Genomic DNA, 22180 nt, shown 5'->3' with positions numbered 1-22180 from the left:
TTAGCACGTTTTCCTCCGGTTTTGAACGTTTATTCTACGCAGTATCACGTGTGACTACGCTGTGACAATTGAACTATGATACGGCGTCATTAATTAATAAAATTTAGAAAAGACAGAAATGCAGAGAGGGGACAAAGTAACTATAGAATATCAATAGACTGCATTAGAGGTACACTTTATTAAAATTAATGCACCTGTCTGTTCCTATTTTAGGGTCTAAAAAGTTTGATTTTTTTGTATTACAAAAGTAAGATTTTTTTTTGTTTTGGAGTTTTTCAGATAACATTTTTGTTGAGTGGATACACGAATCATGATTTTTTTTTTCAATTTATCGAACATATTGAATTGATAAATTCAAAATTTTAATACATTAGTATGTTGACGTATGTGTGCCATTGTTTTTTTTTAAAGATCAGTAAACTGGTATTAATATATTTAAAAAAAAAGTTTAATAATATGTATCATAACATTTTTTGATACATTTAAAGTTCAATAAATAAAAGTAAAAATCCTATACCTATCATTCATATATACCATGATGAAACAGTTAATAAAAAACGTTATTGAACCATTCTTTCTTGCCTTGGAACTTTTCCTGCAGGTGTCGAATAATAGTGTTTAAGACAAAGTCTTTGTTGTTTGACTGCCTTGCTAGAATAGTTCCGATCTTGCACATCATCAATGTCCTTTGGATTTGTCTCGTCTCACCAAGCTCCAGGTAAAAGATGGTGGCTCTCGTAACCCTTCGACATCTCACTTGTACTACAAGATTGAATATCGTGTTGTGTGTAATGAAGTCAGTGGTTGGATTAAATAACTTTATTATATAATTACAAAGTCAAGGATGATTCTAAAGTTCACATGTTCGAATGTTCACCAACTGTCTTTAAAGTTGAATTGTTCGAATGTTCAATATCTCACACGGACACGTGATCGTATAGTGGTATAACTGTTCAGTCCTGATGGATTTCATTTCGGATATTAAGTGCACGAGTTCCAGCCTACCCACGAGGGGGAGACCTTAATTGGCGGAATCTCCTGTCGGAATCTATACATCTGAACAAATCTCTTGTACCAATCTATCTGCCGTTCGAGTCCAAAGCTGGATCTTAATATAGGTAAAAAGAGTCATCAATCAGCTTTCAACAATGGCCATAAATATCAACAGTTTATAAAGTAGTCTAGCTAGTACATGTAAATAGTACATGTACTAGGTTTGTCAGTTGAGAATGTTATTAACATCTTCACAATGTTATATAACGTCAGCAGAATACATGTACGATAAATATCCAGCTGTAGAGTATACGTTCGATAATATTCGTGCACATTGCTATTACGTGTCTATAGGATAAATGTTGTTTCAGTTACTTTATATTTGAATACACCTTGATAATTTTGGTATGTAACACAATGTGTTACATTGTGCAGCTACCTAAATAAATACATAAGTGAATGATAACTGTCTTCTGAAGCGAGATGTCGAAGGGTTATTGCTTCTTTAAGACCAACTGGTAATGACTGTCGGTACCACGTAGCTTTCTTTTGTAGCCTTGGTGTTAATCTATTAACATTACAATTTCCTGAAACTTGGTTGAATTAGCTCTCAAAAAGTTTATGTAAGAATCAGTGTCTTCATATCTCAATTCGTCAAACAGCTACATGCATAAACACCAAATTGAGATCTTCTACCTATCCAATACTTTACCCATTTAGTGCGCACTCTGCGATTCGTTTGTCTATGTCCACACCTGATTAACAACATTCTTAATTGCAAATGGGTGTGTGTAACAATAATCCATAATTTGTGAATTCCATCCATTGTCTGTCCGTCTTGCTCTTAGACTGACAAAATATTTTAGCAAATGGCGGGAAACATGGATACATGTTGTTTGATTATACGTAGAAGAAGACACGTAATAATGCCTAGAATAACGTATAGAAAGCTAGCAATGGGTACCAAGGAGCGTAATATACCGTACAAAAACCTAGTGAAACGTGGCAGATACGTACTAAAACGTAATAACACCGAGTGATTAGAATGAAATACGTCTTTTTAGTACGTATCAGGTACGTTTTTTTGATACGTATTTCTAAGTTCCTTCTACGTTTTAGTGCGCTTTTCTACGTTCCGACTACGTTTTTATTTTTAGTCACGTTTGTATTGTGCAGACCAATACAAACGGGACCTATCACGTATCAATCCACGCATAGCTGCGTATATAGCCGTTTTAAGTACGGATCGATACGTATATTGCCGTTTCGCTACATTTTCAAAACGTAACAAAACGGGATAGCCGAAACATGATAGTGTGACTGGGGCTTAAACATACATGTGTGTGACGTAGAGTCGTTGACCATTTACACTAAATGAAATGTATCTGTAGAGTTTTTGTGTATTGCATCGTGAAAGAATGCAGGTTTACGTCGTTCTCCTCAAATTCAAAATTGTGGGATTTTATTTAAATTATTTCATTTTGTCAATTTTCAAACTTACATTTTGAAGAGAAGACGCATACGTAGTCTCATAACATAAGTTTTATTGACACTCTGCTAGTAAAAGGATAGAAATGCTCGACAGAGGCTCACTTAAAACCTTTGGAAAATACATCTTATTTTTTGAAACATTATATTGTTATTTTTATAGAAAATCGATATCAGCTTATTTAAACAAAGATAATACTTTTTTTTTTATTTAAACTACTTACCGCAAAAACTGAAGTAAATAGATTTATAATTCATCAATATTTCCTCCTGATTGTCTCTATTCAAAAATCACATTTCATTTTTGTTTTCAAAGCTCATGTTTTTGAATATAATGTGTTGAATCATATTTTCATAGAACATCGGAACTCCTTCAGTTGCAAAGAAGTTAAAAGAAAATAACAAACAGACGATCGTATATAATAACATGCATAGAAAAATTTCTGTTATTAGAAACACAACTTGCATGAACCAGATCGACAGTTTATAAAAAAAACTCCAGCAAACAACACCTAATAGCAAAATCTACAACAATAAAAAAAAACCTCCCCAAAAATGTGTTTTTCTGTATTCTGTAATAAAATATTGCCATATTGTTTAAGGTCATGTACATGTATTACCTACTGGGTCATTTGTCGGAACTAAACCCAAATTTAGAAAGCTGCAAGGAAAAGGCAGATAACACATTCATATTAGCTTTAGATGGAGATGTTGATTTCAACCCACAGTCAGTCAAACACTTACTTAATAGAATGTTAAAAGATCCAAACGTTGGAGCTGCGTGTGGTAGAATTCATCCAATCGGATCAGGTAAATTAGTAAGGCAAAAATTCAAATTGAAGTTTGACTCGTGCTTCTAAAAAAAAATGACAGATGATATAATAACGTTTGCTTGAAACTCTTTTCTGTTTTTCTTCATACATTATTATGTTATGATAGTTGGTTTAATTCATATTTTGAACCGATCAAGCTTGTAAACAGTTCTTGGTTGATCAACTTACTTTGTCGTTATCGTACGTTACGGGTACATTTCAACTGAACATTATTACTGTGGTTGTTAATGCATACCAATGCTTGCAGTAACCAGATAATAGCATAGTACGAACAAAGAGAGTTTGACGTTGGCATGTGTCTAATCTATGTTAAACTATCTAACACACGAATATATCCAGCCACATTTGTTTAACAGTTAGGACGAACTTAATATTATTTCCATTAAAATTAACACAATTGATAAATATCATTATGGAACTGATAGTAAAAAAGATGATTAAAATAAGGAAGCCACTATCACGGTAGGTATAGTGTACAGCTAGGATCGAGGTTTTTCGAGTGATTCGGTCCATTTTGTTCGAGTGTAGTTCTGGCTTTTTCGAGTGATAACACATGCGATAAGTTCAATTAACTGCTAATTCGTAATTATAATAGTTTTTTTTACATTACTACCCCTCTTATATTGAATACTTTACATGTTTCGATCAACAAGAAGCACAATTTCCTTGTATTTGAACCAAAAATTCGGTGTTTGTTATTGTCCGGGTTTTTTCGAGAGCAACTATGAAATCGTCCGTGTTTTTAGACAAATGGTCCGGTTTTTTTTACAGAAAATTTGAATAAGAAAAAAGGTATTCTAGACTTTAAAAATGACTTTTCTAGATTATACCTGTAATTCAATGAATGAAAATATTAGTTATTCTCAATAAATCATAAAAACATACTAAGTAATACTACATTGATCAAAACTAACCTTTTTGAATTTAATGCACGTTTTCTGTTCGGAAATCGTTCTTGCACAACTTTCCAGTATTAAATTAGAAATTATTAGATCCTTTATAAAAGGTATTCAGAACAAAGTGCAGGAGAATCATAATTGTTTTAACTTCATTTCATGGTACTTTTGTTAGTTTAAACATAATTATTAATAGTTGATTGGGAAACAAGTTATTGCAACTTTCAACTTTGGTACTTTTGTTGTCAAATTAAATAAATATTTCGTGGTGAACCATGGAGTTTTTATACTGGACGTATTATGGTACCCCGTTGTCCATTCGTCCATCGTCAGCATGTCGGACAAAAACTCAAAAACGCTGTACCAATTTACATGAAACTTCGGTGAATTGTTTATTGAGGTATATCATCCCTTTCGAATTTTTAGAAATTATTGGTTTTACGTTTCTAAGTTATGGGATTTTACTAAACATTATAGAGTTTCTCAAGAGCCTGTGTCACTCACCTTAGTCTATTGGCTGCAGTGCATGTCAAACAAAGGGCGCTCTTCAACATTAAAGACAAGAATAGAATTCATGGCAAAATTATCTGTTTTGGTGATGGTGACGTAACGTGTCTGTGGTCCGTACCCGAGTTGATTCTCGAGATCTGAGACTTGTATATATATATTTCTTTTTGTTTATAATTCCTGTCTAACTCTCTCTGCTCATTAAAGCTCCTCCAGTTCAATTACTTTTCAGCCCAACTGGCTTACTGACTCTATATATCTCAATTATATAGCAACTGACTCAATATATATATATTACTGACCCAATTATATAGCAAGATCTACCTGCTCACTAGCTCTGTAGCTCTTAGCTCAACAGACTCACTAGCGCTGTAGCTCAACTTGCTCACAATACTTATAGAATAGATAGCTCCTCCGGCTCGCAATATTGTTGCTCTTTCCGCTATAAATTAACCAACGAAGCTCTCTTAGCTCTCTAGCTCTTCCGTTTCTCTCGATGTAGCTCACTTATAGCTTAAGGTAATACTTCTGATAAGTTTCAGTTATTGGAAAGACTTGAGCAGTGAATCCAATGTTTGGAACAATAAGCAGGTATTTATCTTATCACTTATATGTGTGATCTGATCGTAATACCGACCCTGACTGATGATGATATGTAGATGTTTCACGTCCGGCTATCCTGTCTGGATATTGCGGACTGGAATAACCTATTTTACAGACCGGTGTCTGTTTGTCTTTTGGCCTTCATTTTACTCCGACTGCGTTGGTGTTGCTGGTACGGAGTATCAGGTCGTGCTGCTAGCATGGCTGTTTGTATTGCCTCTTTGGAATCTGCGTTGATGACGGGCGATGTGTGTGGTGGTGTGCGCAGTAGATCTGGGTGGTCGATGTCAAACCCTTCATCGAAGTCGATCCTACTGCGCTTGCCTCTGTCATTTGTGGAGGTGTAGAATACCAGTCGATGGCAGGCCTTTTTGGGGTTGTAGGGACTGGTGACAATATCCCTATTGATTATAACCCCAACTGGTTCCCCTTTGTACTTAGTTGGTGTAAGTACATGTCAAACTACGATGTCTCTTGCCTCGGTTTGCGTGATGGTGGTTTGTTGGATTTGGGTAGCAGATATAAGGCTGTTTTGTTTGCCATCCACTGGTCGTAACGTTTGGCGTCCCTTCTCCTGTTGGATGGTGGTTTACTCTTTTTCAGGGCCGGCTTGGGTTTACTGGAGGATGCCTCTTGTTCCTTAGCTTTGGTCCACGTCAACTGTACTGTCACCTGGTCAGTACTTGCCGAGAAATTATAGGTGTCGTAACGAGTGATAATATAAATCGCTTTTTATCAACTCGAGTTATTGAATCTCAATATGATAATAAACGAGCCTTTGGCGAGTTTATTATTACTATTTGAATTAAATAACGAGAGTTAATTTCAAGTCGTATCCCATTCTCACAAGTTATTAAACCTAGTTGTCTTAATACCGCCAACACTCTCATTGCGTTAAACTAAAAATTCAGAGAATCGTTGCATTTTGCACACGAAATGTGCATCGTCGTAACCTTTGAAGGTCTAATGAGCTAACGAATAGCCAGTGAAAATGCCGTAATATCGTCTTCTGATGATGTATAAGGTGTCAGACCACCAATTAAAATTCCCTATCCTATCTGTTCTACCAAATTTTGCAATTTTCACAGCTTTCTAAATATCTTACCCTAAGTTTAACTTCATAGCAACCGGGTATATCCTGATATGTACATGTATCATCTTTCTACATGCCAATACCATTAAAGCCTGCAAAGAAAAGAAAAAAAACCTGACCTTCGAATAGAGGTTCTCCAAAGACAACCCCTGGTTTTCTCGAAATCTTTAATTAGTATACCGTGGAGCGCAATAATCCAAAAATTTTAGTTCTAACTCATAGACAAGTAAATTTTGGCTGAAAATGGTCTAAATATATTTTTCTTTCACCAAAAGTTTGAGTTTTTGAAAATTTGTTGGTTAGTTTAAGTAAACAAGGACATCGACCGCACTATTTTGTGTCAGAGTAGGGCTACTTTTACGTTCTGCATTGGAGGGAGTAATTGATGGTCTGACACAGGCAGATCAGATTAACGCAGATTTTCGTATTTTCATATCACACTCTGTGTAGTGATGATACGATGAATTTCTATCCATGCAAGAAATAGATAATAAGACACAACCATGCATAAGAGAAATGAACTTTGAAAACGTGATAGGTGTATCATGTGACAATGGCCCAGCTGTTTATTAAAAAACGGAATACGAAACCTCAGTACTGGACAGCAAAGAAGAATCAGAAAATTCTATGTAATAAAACACATTCTACTAATGGAGGCCTGACCCCCCGCCTAAACAAAACAAAAACGAATGAAAAATAAAAAAAACCCAGACACAATTAATCCGCTCGGTTTTTATTCCAATTGACAAAAACATTTGAATTAGATTTTATACATAATAAACAATGAAATGAATAGCTCATTAGGAATACAAATATCTGTATGTACGTCTCAATCCAAATTATTTATGCGTACATTGTATTGTAGTCCGAGATTACTCTGACGCCCAACGGCTAATTTGGCAGACAAGCTGGGGCCGTGGGACGTCAAAGCTCGTCCTATATAAAAAAAAATGCATATTTGCCCGTCCAAAATAGATGTGCTGCTTCGTCGCTTCTGGTGTCGACTAACGGCCTTGAAATTAAATAAATCGGGTATCAGTTTGTTTATTTTTCATTAATCTCTTCATTTATGTAAGTTTCAAAGTTTCATCTACCTGCCACCCTTTTCTCATATTTAGACAGTTTTCACAGTGACCCATCGATTAGTATAGAAAGTCCCTGAATGAACGAATGTTTATATAACATGTAAGTGTTAGAACACCATTATCAAATTGACGAATGCATTGGTTCATGCCTGGAAAAGTACTTGGTTTGAAAATTTGTTTATTATTTTTAATCGTAAATACAATGACAAATAGCATTTTAACCTCTCGAGAAAAAAATGGACACACTCGAAAAAGCCCGAACTGCTCTCGAAAAAAACTGAACATAAATAAATGAATTTAGTCTCAAATTGTCGTTTTCAATGCAAAAACAAGAACTTCCATGTATGTGTGAGCCAAAATTTGTTCCTGTGAAAAAAGTTCCAGTGGAACTAATTTCACAGGAAATATGTTCTGGGAGAACTTTTTTCACAGACAATTTTAATATAATTTGTTCCATCTCTATGAAATAAGTTCTACACTTTACTTAGTGAAATAAGTTCTGGGTTGGTGAAATTTGTTCCTTACCTAGTGAAATAAGTTCCATGTTTGTGAGATTTGTTCCTTACCTGGTGAAATAAGTTCTGGATTTGTGAAATTTGTTCCTCACCTGGTGAAATAAGTTCCTTGTCTGTGAAATATGTTCCACTGGTTAAACAAGTTATCTTATATACTGAGCACTTGTCATCAGTGAGTTTAAAGTGATTATAAAAAAACATGTATTATATTGATAATGTAATAAATAAAAAGTGTAAACATCCAATTGGATCATGTGGAGTAAAGCAAAAGTTTAATAACATGCTCAATTAATAATACTAAAAATGGCACTTATGAGCCAGGAAAGAGTAGAATTAGAAATAATAATAAAAGTCATTCCGAAAAAAAAGTATTATAGTTAAAGATGAACATTTGTACTTTTTTGAAAAGGACAAAGTGACTGGTCAATTATATTAAAAGACATAAAGAAACAAAAGACACACTCTTTTAAAACTGTGCAATGACCATAGCTAAGTACATGTATGATTAGAACACCCATGACAGATCATCAGGAAACAAGGAGGTCGAATATCATATAAACGATAAAACATAGATACATTATCATCGCTTTTATTTCTTATCTTCATCCTACAGTCATGCCTTCAATTGCAAATGTACCCCATGCAAGCACAGAACTTATTTTCTGTGAAATAGGTAAAGCAGAAAATTTTCATTGATTTCTATAAAATACCTTCGTTTAAAACTAGTATCACAAGAACTTATTTCACTATCTTTTAAATTTTAATATTGGAACAAAACTCATGGTGCTGTGATTTTTGTTCTGGAACTTTATTCACACTTGGTTAAAAAATTAGTTCCGGAACAAATTTTATAGTGCTGGAACATATTTTCTGTGACATAAGTTCCGATGGAACATATTTCCTATGAAATTTGTTCCGGTGGAACAAATGTCACGCCGGAACAAATTTTTTGTTACATATGCATATCCTTCAACATTATGAGTGTAATGTTTATAGAAATGGCTTTATTCTGTATTTTGGAATTAATGCATTTAAAGGCTTATTTTAACTTTTTTAATGAAAAATAATGTCGGTTTTGTAATATATTTCTATATCAAGTACTATCATACATAATATAACTTTGTATATTAAACACAAGCGTCTATATAACGTTTTGTTAGAGATGAAGTCTGTTTGTTTACATATTTGTTCATATTCACTCGAGAAAAAAGTGATCACACTCGGAAAAACCAGATCAAATCACTCGAAAAACCACGATCCTAACCGGACAATATACCAACCGTGATTATATAAATTTTGATAAGGAGATATTGCTATTTTCATACCTATATAATAACATTACATGTATGTTTCACTATAATACTTTATTCTGATTGGCTAACTGTACATCACGTGTTATTCCTTAAGCAGTTGTATCACACAATAAAACTTTTCATTCATGATGACACGAGGTCCCACAATAAAGTGCACAGGTAAATGAAATAAAAACTTGATAAAAGGCGTGTTTTCATGATCCTATAGGTAAAAATGTAATTATAAGTATTGAATGCTTTTTTTGTAACTTTATAGGGTTGTAAAAGCGTTGACCGTGCGCACATTTTTAGTATGAAGCGCTTCCGCGCTTCATACAAAATGTACTTCGGTCAACGCTTTTACACCCCAATAAATTTACAAAAAAGAGCATTCAATTCTTAAATATAAAGTATTTGTCAATTGAAAAATTTAAATCATCAAGTTATCTGTTAAAGAACAGGTTTCAGAGTTGCGAATCTATGTTTCTAGGGAAAATTCACTCGGATCGTTTAAAAAAATCGTTTGAGATATTGTGAAAGAGGCGTTAGAAAAATACGTCCACAAATCAGAATTTTGAGCAGATATATAAAATTTTGACCATGTTTTACACAAAATGTAGCACATGAAGGTGTATTTCTTTATTACACATTTGATTTAATCAGGCAAAAATAGCCTATATGCAAATTGTCAGCAAAATTTCAATATGGGAACAAAACTGTATCGTATGCCCTTAAGAGGCATAAAAAAGCCATTTGCCAATGTAATAAAAAGAATAAAACTAATTAAGAATAACTAATCGAAGAATTCAAATAGAGAAGAATATTCAACTCGTGACCGAACAACACTGCTACGCGCATTCGTGAATTAATGTGTTGTTCGGTCACTCGTTGAATATTTTTCTCTATTTGCATTCTTCGATTAGATGTTCTATAAGTATTTTGAAATTCTTCAGATGTGTCCACAAGTCACCATATGTGTACCGTAAGGTTCACCCCACAACTTTGACAAACATTTTCCCTCGATAGTATTTTATATTTAAAAAAAATTATTATTATACAACAGAAAAAAAAACTGGTGTTTTCCTAAGATAATCGTTTAATACGTTATAATTAAAACTGAACAGTGTATGCTTATTTATAATCCAAAAATGTGAGAGACAGAGTGTCAACTTTTACATACTCTGATGTGTTATCGAATTTCTTTAGAAAAACAATCAATTTTTAAGGTGTTATGGTATGGTACCAAAAATTTGAATATGCCATAAGTCATTGGTTACAAAAAGCAACAGAACACGTCACTGGTTGTGTACTTTGTAGTCCTGGATGTTTCAGTATGTTTAGAGCATCTGCTCTAATGGACAGAAATGTCATGAAAACGTATACGACCGAAGCAACCCAGGCAAGACATCATGTACAATATGATCAAGGTAATAAGATATAAAGAAAAACTATAAAGTTAATCCTCAGTTTTTTCGACATTATAATATCGTTGTATAAACAATAGATATATGGAGCTTTCTAAATTTTGATACATGTATACCTTTTAATTAATAAGTTTTTCCCTTGTTTTCACATTTTCTGATGGTATAATTTGATTTACCATACGATACTGAAAAAGATATGCAATCTATCTTCCTTTTTAATTTTTGTTGAACTAAATCTAACAAGTTTTTATATTTGTTTTTCCTATTGACGATATTTTAATCATACCCCCACTCGCAGAGGTGAGTGGTATTAGCGAATGAAATAGTGCATTCGCCTTGTCCGTCTGTATAAAATTTTCCTAGCATTTTACTTTGCTTTGGTATGATTGCAGGATTTGATTTTAGGTCTGGGACTTAATAAGGATAAACTATACCGTTTAACTGATTTTCAGATCTACAGTAAAGTAACTTTCTGTTTCTTTACAATAATTATAATTTTTATACTGAACACACTTTGCATGTTTCGCCAATGTATAGATAACATGTTCTTTTTATGACATCGCTTGCAACTCCTTTTTTCTTTCGTTTCTTACAATATTAGTACTTTTGAAACCATCAGTATTCTTATTTTGATAAAGGTGAAGATCGGTGGTTATGTACACTTTTGTTGAAACAAGGCTATAGAGTGGACTATAGTGCAGAAGCAGATGCTTTTACTTATGCGCCCGAGAATTTTGATGATTTTTGGAAACAACGACGGCGTTGGACACCTTCAACAATGGCAAATGTGTTAGACATTTTGACAGATAGCAATAAATTGAGAAAGAAAAACCCTAATATCTCCCGACTTTACATTGTGTATCAAGTATGTTTGTTCGTATCATCGATTCTTACGCCAGGAACAATTTTTCTTTTGATTGTTGGAGCCCTTCTTATTGGGTTTACCAGTATAACGCCGATTTTAGCACTTCTGTTGAATTTAATACCAGTCAGTTTGTTTTTGCTAATATGCATATTTGGGAAAGAAAGTCAACAGGTATATATATTAGTATACATATATTAAAAATGACTCAATAAATAGTCAACGATTAATTTTACAGGGCGATGGATCATGTAATCTACAAAATATAATATATAGCAAGTCAAAAAGGGTACAAAATCACCATTAAATTAGTTTTTAGATGTATGAAGCATTAATTTAAAAGTTCAGGTCGTTTCAATTTACGATTTTTTAAAAATAGTTGTATTTGTTTAATTTTATTTTACTTACGTTATTAGTACTTTAATGTACAATAAACGTTCTATTTTAATTCTTGCATTTACAGATATTTCTCATATCACACTGATACGAAAAATGCGTTTATTTGATTGACTTATCCAGTATCATGAAACGATATTGGGACATTTTCATTGGGTTTTTGTTAGGTCATTGATGACTCTGAAAGATAAAAAAAAAACCAATGTACATTTCTTTAAATTCACCCATGTGGCTTATTCAATAAGATACAAGAATCACATTTTCATCTGCAAATCATATCTTTTTTCAAATCTTATAACATTCTGACGCGAGATAAAAAAAAGAAAAAAGAAAGAAAAGAGATTAATGAGTCGTGGAATTCTCTATTTAACACAAAGAGAATGTCTACTATTCGTGTATGTCAACGAAATACTACGTGTACCAAGAAACCTTAGATGACCAAAACGAACATAACCAGCAACCAGACTAACAGTTCTTTCTCGACAAGTAGCAGCCATCGTGTTGCTCGGTACAACTAAAAATTCTAAAGATAAGTCACATATGGTTATGACATAATGTATGCCTAATTATCAGCTTTTGTTTCTTTTCTCCTTTATTAGCTACAGTTTGGATCTATTTTGTCAGCTATTTACACAGTAATCATGCTGATTGTCTTAATGGGTTTGTTGAAAATAGCTGTTGAGGAAAGGTTCTGTTCAACAACCACAATTATACTTTGTTTTGTGGCAAGTGTATTTGTTATAGCTGCAGCATGTCACCCAAAGGTAAATTGCAATATTCCTGATTAAATTGTACATAAAATTTGATTTTATCATGGTTATCTACCTTTTAACCGAAGAGTTCAGTGTTGTATTCAGAAACATCTATACCGAACAGTTAATGTAACTCGTAAAATATCGTTCAAATTTAGAGTCTTTATTTGGTTTTATACTGCAATCAGCTATTTTACTATACAGATAAAGCTATACGTATAAACGTTAGCTTTATACGTCAATGACCTCAACTCACCTATAAGCCCCGCCTACTTACAACGTCACGTCACAACCATGACAACGTGTAGTAACAATGGTCAAACTTTTATGAATTTAAACCTGTTATGTCTTCAAATTGGTAATTTATATACCATGTTTATCAAATGTTATTAATTAAATTCATTTTCCCTTTCTAATTCCTTTAATTGTCAATGCTTACCGCCTAGACTACGCTCATAGGGAAATACCCCAAAATGGTACCCCAAGGGGGAAATTCCAAACACTTTTTTTTAATAATATTTGTTTCATATTTTTATTATTTTTTTTATTTTTTTATCGATTTCAGTATAAAAACAATATACGTATAGTGTCTTGAAATATGAAATTTATTTGTATTCGGCACGAAACGGGAAAATGCTCGGTAGAACCTCGCATTTTCCCGTTTCTAAGCCTCATACAAATAAATTTCATATTTCAAGACACTATACGTATATTGTCTAAATATTAGAAGAGAAACAAATGTAAAAACCCTTTTGGAAAGAGGTTTTTAAAGCATGGACAGAAATGCAAAATAAACTTATACCTAAAAATGAAGAAGAATTTTTAACAGACTCACTTTGGAAGAATGGAAAAATTAAAATATGTAACTGTTAACAGATCTGTTTTCTATAAAGACTGGGCTGATAACGGTATTTGGTTGATTAATGATCTGGTTGATAATGTAAATTAATGTCCTTTGAGCAATGAAAAATATTTATGAAATTAAATCTAACTCTCTAGTTTATAATGGAGCTATATCAGCAATAAATTCATATCAAAATTCTCTTAAACACAATATCTCTTATAAAGTTCATCGACCAATTCTACCAAATAATATAAGAACATTTTTTTTTGTCAAATACAGGGTCAAAAGATATATATAATGTTAACTTAGAAAAAAGTAGTACAAGGCCTAGTTGTGAAGATAAATAGTCTCCAAGATTAAACAAACACTTTGCTTGGAAAAAAGTGCATAATATGTCTTTTTACACCACAAAAAGCTCTAAACTTCTTTGGTTCCAATACAGAATAGTACACAGAATCATAGGCACAAATGAAATGTAATTAAAATTAAGATAAAACAATCAGCTGTAGTGAAGGTATTGAAGATATTGAGCACATATTTAGGACATGCCATAAAATTTCAGATTTATGGATTGAACTTGGTGATTGGATTTATAACCAAACACAAATATTTATTCCATTTGATATAGATATTATTTTATTTCGAAATTTAGGTAACAAAGGAAATAATATGATAAAAAAAACTTATTAATACTCCTCACAAAATTCTATAATTACAGAACAAAACTCTATGAAAATAAGGTAAATTTTACAGGACTTAAATACTAACTCAAAGAATGTCTTGCGCTAGAAATGAATATGTTTTTTTTTTAAAACAAAACCTTTTCATATGGCCAATATCTGATGGGACCACTGGCTTCCAATTTTAAAAGAATGTTTTTTATTATACAAAAATCGGTACATTGTATACGTGAATTACTTTCATTTACATTTCTTTACCTTATCCACATCACCACCTAAGTTATGCTTTGGTACTGTTACATTTTGGTCTATATGTATGCTGGATGTTTTGTCTATGTTTATAACTACTTTAATGTTCCTCTACGCAAATATTTGAATAAATAAATCCTGCAAGCTGTATTATGAATGCTGTAAGGAAATATATTTATTATTTTTTTTTATTATTGCTTTTTCCAAAATTTCAAATTTCTGTGATTTTTATTTATTTATTCTTTTTTTTCTAATCTGTTCAGATTTATGGATCATTCTATATGGATTATGTATTAGTTGGATATACTATAATTTATAAATGTATATATTACAGTTAAATAAACTAGCAAGTACTAACCAAATTCATTATTATCTACTAACGGTTAACGAGGCCGGGATGAGGTACCGGTATTTGATATATCCACTAACAAATGTCAAAAACTATTCAATAAAGTATGATTTACATGTAAAAAAAAAAACAAAAAAAAAAAACAAAAAAAAAAACTAGAAATGACGTAATCAAAATTATATCAACGCCTTGCGACCGATGTGAACTGAATACGCACATATGTAGGTCATTTGAACATGGGATACCCAATTGATGAAAAGTTATTAAAAAAATGCTCCTTTTCTAACTTTAAGAAAAAGGGGACCACAAAGTAGTTGATGTATTTCATATCATGAATAAAATTGATAATGGAAATGGGGAATATATCAAAGAGATAACAACCATACCAAGGTGCAGATACCAGATACAATGACTACTCAAAGTAAATGTAATCAGGAACATTCTCTAATAAAAAGTGGACAAATAAGAAGGAACAATGTTGTTTGAATTTGAAATTAAAAAAAAATAAGTAGTATTCAAATTTGAATAAAAAAACAATTGTTAACCAGTAGTTTCCTTACGCTTTTGTATAAACAGTATAAACAGAATGTCACTATTGGCTAGGTTGACGCTTGAAATCAGTAAACATAGTGTTTGGTCTGTTTTGCATGTCTTTTTTAAGCAATTTAAAATGGCAAATTAGAAAACACAGAAATATTGATGCCAATGTGAAAAAATGTAATTGCAAATATACAGGAAATACAAAAAAATATTTGAAAAAACTGATAAACAAAATTTTAATCTGCTAACGGAGTTAACGATGTAAAAAAGTTTTGTTGCTTAAATGTTTTATTGAAGTTGAACAATTTTGTTCTATAGGAAGCGTCCTGTTTGATTCACGGACTTTTATTCTTTATTGCAATCCCATCGATGTCTATGTTGATGTTCTTATATTCGGTTGCAAATCTAAACAATGTTAACTGGGGAACCCGGGAGAAAGCTACCAATGATGATAAAGTAAAAAACAATCAGGATAGAGACACACAGTCCCGTTACAAGGCTATTCGCAGTTTCTTTATGTAAGTATGACATACTTTAAATTCTTCCTTCTCTATTAAGGTTATAAAGGCTCCCGTAAAAAGTAAAATACCAAAATTCAAAGCTAAGATTCCTATATCAAATGGCAAAATCGAAAACTCAAATGCATATTAAACGAATGGAAAACAACTGTCAAATTCCTTGGTACAGGAATCTCCTTTTGTAGAAAATTGCAGATTAAATGAATAGAGAATGGAAATGAGGAATGTGTCAAAGAGACAACAACTCGACCAAGAGCAGAAAACAGCCGAAGGCCACCAATGAGTCTTCAATACAGTGAGAAAATCCCGCACCCGGTGGCGTGCTTCAGCTGGCCCCTTTATAAAAAAGTGTAATAGTTTAGTGATACTGGAGGTCATACTAAACTTTAAAATATATAGAGGAAAATGAAATTAAAAATCATACAAGACTAACAAAGACCAGAGGCTCCCCTATACCTTTAGCCAATGTAGAAAAAACGAACACACAGAAATACGCACAGTTAATTTAAAAGAAGTCCGAGTCCGAAGTCAGAATATGTAACAAAATAAAACTAAACAAAATGACAATGATACCTGCTTTTATATCTAGCTTTTCGGTGAAAGAGTTTTTTTGTTAAGGTAGTTTACCATGAAATTGTGTTCACGTCAATTAGAAACTTGTTCTCACGTCCATTGTGATGCGGACTTTAAAATGTTATTTCAAATTACGACTTTGACGTTTATTTCATGGTTTATCGAAAATGGACCAATAATAGTGCGAGTGCGGGATCTGTCGTCATGTGAACAATCATTCTTGTGATGCTACCGTGTAATCTTGTTTTAAATTAAAGGATACATTCTTTCTACTTCAATTTGATTAAATATATTCTTGTTTTATTGAAAAAAACTCACCAAATTCGGCGAAACACATTCATGTCACTTTAATACTATACATTTCCATTATATTTAAAAGCCACCATTATATTTTAAGGTTTTGCTGTCGCACAAAAGCTAAAAATAATAAACCCTCTGATATTGAAAACACAGAAGACACAGAGAAGGCTAATAACGGTAAATTTAACATGATATCAATAGTTATTTCCCAGTACTCCTTTTTGTGCCGTAACTACTTTGTCGATAGGGAAGTTTCAACGCCGAACCTGACTATTTAGCTGCGTATTCTTTCTATGATCAACCTTTCTTTAATATTCGATAAATGCAATTTATTGGAAATATAGTTTTCAAACATTTTCTCTTTTCCTTTATGTGATGGAACTAGTCACATTGTGTAAACTCTAGAATGAAATTCAAAACAGTGTAGCTGTGGCCATTGATTGACACATTAAAATCATCCATTGACTGGGACAATTTACGTGAACGTTTGTCTGTAACGACCACTGTTCACGACGTACCTACGATAGACATTTAAACTGTGGGGTCACCAAAGGTTTCTTAACGCCTTTAATTATAAAATAATTCGAAAAATTAATCAGGAATAACCGTTGTGTTTTGATTTATGTAATTGATATAAATCAAAATATCGTGTTATTTCTGATTAATTTTTCGAATTACTTTATTTAGGTGTTGAGAAACCTTTGATGACCCCATAGTTTAAGTGTCTTTAAAAAGTACATAGTGAGCATTGGTCGTTACATACAAACGTTCACCTAAATTGTCCCAGTCAATGGATGATTTTAATGTGCCAATCAATGGCCACAGCTACACTGTTTTGAATTTCATTCTATTTTCTCTTGGAACAATTTACTATCGGCAAAACTGTATCAAGAACTTATGATTTTAAGCTGAAGACATCTTATTATTATTCAGGAACAAACATGGATATTGCAAATTTTATGCAATTTCAAGTACTTGTAAATGATTCTACTACGCAAGCCGTGTGATCCACATAGTCAAAAATAATGTTTCGACAATAAAGTTTATCGACAAGTTTCAACGCCTAATCTGTCTTTTCACCGTATTAAAGTTTATCGATTTATGTTACATGTTAGCGTTTTCTGTAGGCACTCATACATAAAAGATTTGGTTGGAAGTTTCGGCTGGGCCTTTCGAAAAGTTAAATAAAAAAGGTCACCACATCTTAAATGTATACTTTGATTTTTTGTTTATAGTTCCCGTAAGATCCATGTAAACTAATCGATCATTTGAATAAATCTATTTCGAAAGGTTATCAATCTAACACTGTTAGAAGGACTTTGAATATTTTCCGATCGGTACTTACTGTGAATTAATTTTTAATCAATCATAACATCCCTTAATATGTATTGACATACAACGGTATTTTTTGCATTTCATTTCTCAGCCGTTTTTATACTTAGTAGGTTGGATGTGTTCTTTCAGGAATGAAAGTCTCTTTTTGTGCATAAATTCAACCAATTCACTCACAAACACTCCGACTTTTATGATATGATTGTGAATGACTGGTCCAGTTTAAAATATTGGAGATAAGGAATTTGATTTCCACGCTCTTAACCTCTATCACACGTCAATTGTATATGTGTATCACTGAATTGGTAAGGCGCTGGAATATGTTTTTTGGTAAAAGCAAAAAAAAAAAAAAAAAAATAAAAAAAAAGGATTATGCTTTCTATGAAATTTGCTATGAGATATAAAATGAACTGTAAAAAATATCTTACTATCATTCAAATGAATGTTTTGTATTTATTATTCAATTTTATATAAACGTATTCCCAAATATGCAAACCCTAAAAGAATTATTGGAATTTAACACAGGGAAACCATAATTTATTTAGAAGTTCAAATTTACATTGAACTAGCTTTTATCACTGGGTCGATGCCACTGCTGATGGAGTTTTTATTCCCCGAGGGTAGTCACTTATGTACTGACATGAATTATCATTGATATGATCATATTTATAAATTAACTGTTTGAATTTTTGAATGAGTAATGCTTTTCTAGCTCGGGAATACATTTGACCCTCAATGCTCTTCAACTTTTTTCTTTATTTGGCCTTTTTATCTTTTTGGGGATTCGACCGTCACTGATGAGTCTTTTGTAGACAAAACGCGCGTCTGGCGTAAATATAAAATTTTATCCTGGTATCTATGATGAGTTTATTCAGTAACTGCTAGTTATATTCCTCAATATTCTTCAACTTTGTACTTGATTTTAACTTCGTACGTCTTTTTAACTTTCCTATTCCAGCGTAGTATGTTTTTAATGAAGTTTGTGTTACACCCACTGGCTCGATGCCACTGGTGGTAGAGGCTAATTATTGGTATAGTCATTATGAATTAATTGTTTACAAAACTTTGAAAAGTAAGAAAGAGATTTTCAGTCTCCATGTAATAGGTATAGGATTGCATGTCTCTTTGGTATCTTTCGCTTTACTTTTATCATAGCTTTTTGAATGGAGTGTCACTGGTGAGTCTTTTTTCGACGAAATGCACGTATTGCGTTCACATTTTTAAGCGTGGTATATTTGATTTTTTTTATATCGGTGTGTTTTGTCTTTCTATTGCACGATGCTTCAATCAGATGAGTCAGGGGGTCTAGCGAATTCAAACATGTTGACCCCCACTCATTTATAAAAAAAAAGAAGATGTACAAATGTAGTATGATTGCCAATGAGACAACTCTCCACAAGAGACCAAATGACACAGAAATTAAAAACTAAAGGTCACCGTACGGCCTTCAACAATGAGTAAAGCCCATACCGCATAGTCAGCTATAAAAGACCCCGAAATGACAATGTAAAACTATTCAAACAAGAAAAACTAACGGTCCAATTTATCTACAAAACATTAACGAAAAAAAACCCATGTAACACATAAACAAACAACAAACCACTGAATTACAGGCTCCTGTCTTGATCTGACTTGGGACAGGCACATACATACATTCATTGTTTGATGCTTGGTGATATCTGCCATGTCTGTCTTTAAAAACGTTGAGAAAAAAAAAACTACTTAATAAGCAAGTTTTTATAACGATCTATTAAAATGATCATACACAAATTCTACAGTCGCCATTTCAAAATTATAGTCACAGTATTTCAGCTTAGATAAGACATTAGATCCAATATGATTAGTGCAAACATATACATCATTATCAATACTTTAAAAAAAAATCCCTCAATTTACACGGTAAAATTAAGATCACCAAACGTGTATACAAATGTATAATATTGATCATATCTGCTATCGTCTTTCTCACTTATGGGAATATCTATGACGAGTTTATTTATGACATCTATGCTTTCTTTTTAAAATTATATAATTGCAAGTATTGATATTCATTTAGTCTTAAATAAAGTCATTTAAAAGCAATGCAGTATCAGTCATTTCAAAGCAATGCACTAATCAGGCCTGTTATGAAATACAATTAACATACCTTTAATTGTTAAGAGAGCACTGGAGCCGGCAGTTTTGAACGTACGAAAACAGATTTAAGAAAAGGCAAAAGATGACCTGGTATTTCAAATTCGTTTTTATTCCAAGTTTAATTATTTTATTGCACTAGGTAATAAATGCAAGCAATGACCCTTAGCGTTACAACAGTGCCGATAAGGTTCTCTCTGTGTTATTGATTGACAATGAAACCAGGCAATGGTATGCCTGAGTATCAATTAAACATTTATGTCCCGTGTTATTTGCATTTTACAAAGTATTTCTACGAGCACCTACATATCCTGTACGTATTTTGCACAATCAAAAGGGAAAATCAGTAAAAAAATCCAGATTTTTGTCTGGTTTCTTTTTTATTATTAAAAAACAACGATTATTTAATATTTCACATATTTTAAAGATCGAAGCTATGGAACTTTTTTTGTACATGTACACTAGTTTGATGTATATTCCGCCAAATCTGACCCGAAACCGTGTTTTTACTCATTATTAATAGTTAAGTCTTGTTACCGGCATTGACATCTTGGGGTTTGACTTTGCAGACGAATAAGAAAGGTTATTAATATGTATCAGTAGATGTTTAACATGTCGACAAACTGGGTCACATTCATTTATATTCAATTCCATGTCCATCTTTTACATCTTTGCTAACCCGGAGGAGAGGGGATTGTAACCCTTGGCTAGCAAAGATAATCTTTTAAATACCGAATTATGATGTTTCAATTTCAAATTGCATTCATAGAATATCATTCGGTTATCTCTCTGACTAAAACCTATGTTATTTTGGTTTCAGATACTGCTCTTTTGTCTAAATTCGGCTTAAACAGAGCAGAGCAACTAGATCCAAAGGAATCCAAATTTTGGGACGGACTCATAAAGAAATATTTGCTTCCGAAAGAGCCGAGTCGGAAACAGAAACTGGAACTAGAGAAAGAACTCCTGCAACTTCGTAATCGAGTTTGTATTATTATCTTTATGGTTAACACGTTTCTTGTGACATTGATATATGCTCTGTCAGAAGCAGATGCATTTAAATCTTCTCTGGTATTAAAAATTCAATGCGACCCACAAGATGTAACAATTGACCCAATATCTGTTTTATTCACACTTACCTTTGGAATTTTATTATTGGTCCAATTTGTATGCATGATTTATCATCGATTTTCAACTTTAATTCACATAACAGCAGAATCGAAATATTTTGGTCAAGATACTACTGAGGACGACGTTAAAAAGCAACTATTCGATAGTGACAATTGGATGAGCACACATTGTACTTCAACAGGACAGACGAATGAACGACCGAAAACCGCAAAACAAATGGCAGTTAAAAATGTGCAGAGGATTCAAGTAAATCAAGGAACATCAAAGACAAATAATAAAAGACAGAAGTCAGCAATTAGAGAAATACAAAATAGAACTGCAATAACCGATAGTGTTTGCCAAATAACAGATCAGGCCTAAACGATGATTAAAAAAAAAATGATTTTTTTGAAAGACCATCTGTTAAAAGTATAGCAGGTTCAGGTGTTAAAGATTATCGTTAATTACCATTCCAAGCTCCCGTGGAAAATGTATACACATTGTTTTTTTTTGTGGCGAACACTGGTTACTATTTCTATAATAAATATATGGAAAATTGAAAACAGCAAACCACACCACCAAGACAAAATGTCGACAAATGACTACTTGTTGTTACTTTAAACTAGTTCAAAACAAATAGCAACAAACAAATTAATCAAGACTACTTTGACAAATCTAAACTTTAAGACCGTGTTTGATTCGATGAAGGCAAGATTTCGATCTTTTGATATTGATTTTTGTATGTTTTTTGTATGTTCTCATAAAGTCACTATAACAAAACTTTTAAGTATGTCTCGTGATGTAAGAAGTGTC

General features: G+C 32.5%; 1 protein-coding gene across 1 annotated transcript in view; it reads left to right on the top strand.

Annotated features, from left to right (window-relative positions):
* LOC143062578 (chitin synthase chs-2-like) overlaps positions 1–21748 on the top strand; it is a 51851-nt gene extending 30103 nt beyond the window's left edge. Inside the window, exons 10-16 of the mRNA XM_076234240.1 lie at positions 3084–3291; positions 10532–10732; positions 11368–11765; positions 12587–12751; positions 15720–15919; positions 16890–16969; positions 21078–21748. Of these exons, the coding sequence (XP_076090355.1) occupies positions 3084–3291; positions 10532–10732; positions 11368–11765; positions 12587–12751; positions 15720–15919; positions 16890–16969; positions 21078–21748 (1923 nt within the window). The remainder of the gene's footprint in view (positions 1–3083; positions 3292–10531; positions 10733–11367; positions 11766–12586; positions 12752–15719; positions 15920–16889; positions 16970–21077) is intronic.
* Positions 21749–22180: the final 432 nt, after the last annotated feature.

Source organism: Mytilus galloprovincialis, chromosome 2, assembly GCF_965363235.1.
Source record: "Mytilus galloprovincialis chromosome 2, xbMytGall1.hap1.1, whole genome shotgun sequence".
In the NCBI taxonomy this organism is placed as follows: domain Eukaryota; kingdom Metazoa; phylum Mollusca; class Bivalvia; order Mytilida; family Mytilidae; genus Mytilus; species Mytilus galloprovincialis.
Note: the sequence above shows the minus strand (reverse complement) of the source record. Positions and strands in the feature narration are given on the sequence as shown.